At 41.6% G+C, this 4,548-nt stretch overlaps 1 protein-coding gene across 1 annotated transcript; it reads left to right on the forward strand.

Annotated features, from left to right (window-relative positions):
* The first annotated feature begins 2,140 nt into the window (after positions 1-2,140).
* On the forward strand, positions 2,141-3,355 carry LOC136282530 (uncharacterized). The gene has a single exon (XM_066170186.1). It carries the CDS (start codon positions 2,141-2,143, stop codon positions 3,353-3,355), a length of 1,215 nt encoding a protein of 404 aa, XP_066026283.1.
* Positions 3,356-4,548: the final 1,193 nt, after the last annotated feature.

Consider the following 4,548-nt stretch of genomic DNA (forward strand, 5'->3'; position numbering starts at 1 on the left):
TTTGGTAAAGAAGTTCTCTAACGTTTTTACTCCCTTAACTCCGGCTCCTCTCTTTTTTTGACATGCATTGAAGTGGGCTATAACAACAAAAGAAAAAAGACAGTTTACAAACACATGCGTACATACAACTAAACTTTTAAACTTCAATATAAAAGTAACAATTTAAAATAAATATCCGCTGTTTTACAGGATTGCTGAGTGGGACACCGTGTATGGCGTTACCTCATTGAAGTCGGATTACGTGGAAATTCTGACACTATAACCTGATTAAAGGACGTTATTAAATTTATAATAAAAGTTCTTAAAGGTAAATTAAAAGCGATTATTTAGCAAAGCGCAAATACTGTCGTTGTCACAAAAATACTTACTTGTTTTGAAAAATGATATTTTTCCTGCCGTCTTTCTGTCAAGTTGAACGGAGTACGACTTGCAGCAAAGACCACATTTGATTTTTGCCTCATTGATGGCTGTCGAGCCTTCAAGTTTCTCAAGCTTTGAAACAAATTACGGAAGGAGTAACTGGCCTTTTTAATATAATTATATGTGCATAATCCAATATGCTTTTTTGCATTCAGCTGTAAGACATTTTTGTTAAAACGGGCTAAAATGAAAATATTTCTAAGAGTCTTGCAGTATTTTGGCCAGCCCGAAGGGTAAGTGAAAATAAAAATGACGTGTACAAATAGTTTTGATGTCGGCCTTAGACCATAAGGAGCCGTGAGCACAATGTTTTCCTCTTTATAGTTCTTTTTTAAATTTTATTTTATTTATTCAATTTTTATTCCAGTTTTTTATTTGTTTACTTTATTATTTTTTTTGCGACAAACAGTATTCTTTAGTTGCTACTAACACTCAATATTTAGTTTCTTTCCGGTATTAATACAAAGAGCCAGAATGTTTAAGAACATTTAGAACCCAGCGTTGCAATAAGACTGCGCACCCTACGCATGATTTCCGCTCCAGTGCTTTTGAGCTCCCTGTAGACGTATTTAAAATTCCCAATCAAACTCATAATATAGCTGACTCACAGCTTTATCTGCTTTTTGTGTTCTGAAAGAAATATTTTTGAACTGTCAATCGAAATGAATTGTTTGTACAGTGATGATTATTTGTCTTTCACTTTTACTTCTCATTACGATTTTTGAAGTATTAATGCTGCTACAATTGTTTTTGACCGAAGACATTTCGATGGCTCTGATACCCATAAGGTAGGACCAGAAATTATAGTTGCCGTGACAGTTTTTTCCAACATCTCGAGGCTGTTAGTTTTAGGACCGATCACAGCGAAAAAAATCAGACAGTACTTCAAAGATTCAACACAGACTGCAGCATTAATAGAGTTAAATGAAACTAAGAATTAATTTCAATATTCTCAGCTTACAACAAAGCCCTAATTAAGGTGATACTACAATGTTGAACCAATCTCACTTAATCAGAGAGAGTTTAACAGTACATTTGAAATAGAATGATAAGCAAAGCAGTAATTTTGGTTTAAAAACCTGTAGTTGTTTCAGTTTTAACTATTTTCACAAATAACTCAAACAACAGGAGCTACATGCACTTAATTCTATTTGATGAAGGTGTGAGCGCCTTGCAGGCAGCACGCATGTTAATCAGCTCCAACAAATTTGTCCTTTTCTTAGTCATTTCTTGTCAAATACGCAACCAACATTTATCACAAAATTATTTTAGGCCTGTTGAAGTCTAGTATTGCGAGAAGATGGTTATAACGTACACAAGAGCAGCGTCGAATGCCTTTTCCCGGTACACCGTGGCAAAACCACTCAGCCAAGACCTATGGGGCAAGTTAACAAAGTTACACATATCGCGTTTTCCGCCAACGCACCGGGGCAAACGAGCAGGACAATGGGAACAAATACCCATTCCGGTCATTATCAGTGGAAGCAAAATGAATATCGACTTTCCTAGCTTTGCGCTTTCTCCTATGCTTTCGAACTCCATCAAATCCGAAGAACATGATTTGCATAAACCAACCAAGAACCAATTAAATATTCAAATTCGCACCTCCACCGTTTGCAAGACCAACAATATCCAAGTTGACTGTTCACAAAAACCCGGAACCGGGTCAACCCAAAGTGAAACTCCCAGTAAGGTTCCAAACCTTCTGGTCGCAAACGTTATGTCTCTTGTCCCCAAAGTTGATGAAGTACGGGAATTTATTTTCCGCAGAAATATCACTATCGCGTTCATCACGGAAACCTGGTTAAAGGAGACCGTGTCCGATAGAGTCGTCGACATTCCGGATTTCGCTGTGCTGCGTCAAGATAGGAAAAGAGACTCGCACGGAGGTGTGTGCGCATATATAAAAGAGGGGTACTGCAGATATAAACATCTTAAAGAACTAAACTACTGTGACGAGCATGAGAGTTTATGGCTTCATTTAACACCCACTCGTCTCCCACGGGGGTTCTCCTGCATCATTGCTGCAGTAATTTACCATCCACCAAAGTCGGACGACAGATCATTTCGGGAGCACCTGTTTCAATCCCTTACTCTGATGGAATCAAAGTATCTCAACTGCGGTATCCTAGTAACCGGCGATTTCAATCGTTTGGATATCGGTTGCCTGTTGAGGTACTTTCGCCTCAAACAAATCGTGAAAGAGCATACCCCGAAAGACGCTACCCTTGATCTTATACTGATGAATATGCATGATCACTACTCCCAACCTTTCGCACCACTTGGGTTGTCCGATCATAATGTCGTGGTGGCGACTCCACTGCACGGGAAACGCATCAACAACACCAAGAAAACCATTACCAAGCGAGACCTATGGGCCAGCTCTAAAGCGTCAATGGGGAGATTTCTGAACGGCATCCATTGGTCCATATTGTTTTCTCCACTCGAGGGGTGCAAGGAAATGTGGAACGTTTTTTCCAAGGTAGTGCGCACTGGTCTTGACATCTTAATGCCAGAGAAACAATTTCGTATTTGTACAGCCGACGCCCCGTGGATGACTCAGAGAGTGAAAGCCCTTATCCTGAAGAGACAAAAGGCCTTTACTATGCATGGCCCCGAGTCCTCTCAATTCAAGTACCTTAGAAACCTCGTTAACCGGGAGAGGAAAGCGTGTCGAGCCCGCTATTACGAATCAAAGGTTCAACAGCTAAAAGGCAAAAATCCCAAGAAATGGTGGGACGAGGTTAAGCCACTAAGTGGCGCCAAGTCAAGAAACGGTGACCTAGTGAAGCTAATAAACACTGAGCAATTTTCAAGTCTCTCCGGACCAGACCAAGCAAATGCCATTAACTCTGCGTTTCTCGAGCCTCTTCAAGTTTACAAGTTACACGAGCCACTTGCCCATTCCCCCTGGAGGACACACCCAAATTTTTAACTGTCAGCGAAGAACGTATCCAGAGGGTCTTGGCGAATCTCAATCAAAGCAAAGCGTCAGGGCCAGATAGCGTGCCGAATTGGCTTTTGAAGGAGTATTCGGACATCCTGGCCTTCCCCATCACGCAAATCCTCAATGCATCATACCATGAGCAGCGGTTGCCCACCATCTGGAAGATGGCCGATGTTCCCCCCCCTCCCTAAGAAGAAGCCCGTGCTAGACCTGAAAAAGGACTTAAGGCCGATCTCACTTACACCTTGTGTCTCTAAGGTAGCAGAGGAATTCGTGGTGGAAGATGTCGTTAAACCAGCTGTTCTGGACGTGATTCGTGGAAACCAGTACGGAGCGATCCCAAAGTCATCAACCACCATGGCCATGATAAGCTTGCTCCATGCCTAGTCCCTTAGGACGGACGGAAATGGGGCGACAGTGAGAACAATGTTATTTGACTATCGTAAGGCATTCGATTTTATAGACCACAGTATTTTAATTGATAAGCTATGTAAACTAGACATACCCCGCAGTGTTGTAAATTGGATCATAGATTTCCTTTCCGATAGATTCCAACGCATTAAGTTAGCCGAGGGCTGCTTTTCCGAGTGGGGTCCAGTTCCCTCTGGAGTACCACAAGGTACCAAACTTGGCCCGTGGTTATTTGTCTTGATGATCAACGATTTAGATATCAAATCACCACTAATGTGGATATTTGTTCACGACACAACCGCCTCTGAGGTAATTCAAAAGGGAAATACCAGTAACGCCCGGGGTATAACCGACGAATTAATCGAATGGTCCCGTTAGAACAGGGTAGCGCTAAATCCAGATAAATGCAAAGAGTTGAGGATCTCTTTTTCCCGGAACCCTGAGGCCTTCGATTCGGTGTCCATCGATGATAAGGAAATTGAAGTGGTAAACAGTGCCAAGTTACTAGGTATAACTATAAGCGACAATTTAACTTGGAACGCCCACATTAACGAGTTAGTAAAGAAAACTAACAAAAAACTATACTTTCTTGTACAGCTGAAACGGGCCCGACTACCTCCTTCAGACCTAGTTCTTTTCTATCGTTCGTGTGTTCGATCTACGATAGACTACGGAGTTCCGGTTTTTCACAACGCGCTTCCGCAGTACCTTAAGAACGAGTTCACACATATCGAGAAAAGGGCACTATCGATAATTTTGCCCAGCATGAG

This window comes from Pocillopora verrucosa, chromosome 7 (assembly GCF_036669915.1).
Source record: "Pocillopora verrucosa isolate sample1 chromosome 7, ASM3666991v2, whole genome shotgun sequence".
Classification (NCBI taxonomy): domain Eukaryota; kingdom Metazoa; phylum Cnidaria; class Anthozoa; order Scleractinia; family Pocilloporidae; genus Pocillopora; species Pocillopora verrucosa.

Coding starts and splice junctions, on each gene's coding strand:
- LOC136282530 (XM_066170186.1), top strand. CDS start 2,141: ATGTCTCTTGTCCCCAAAGTTGATGAAGTACGGGAATTTATTTTCCGC.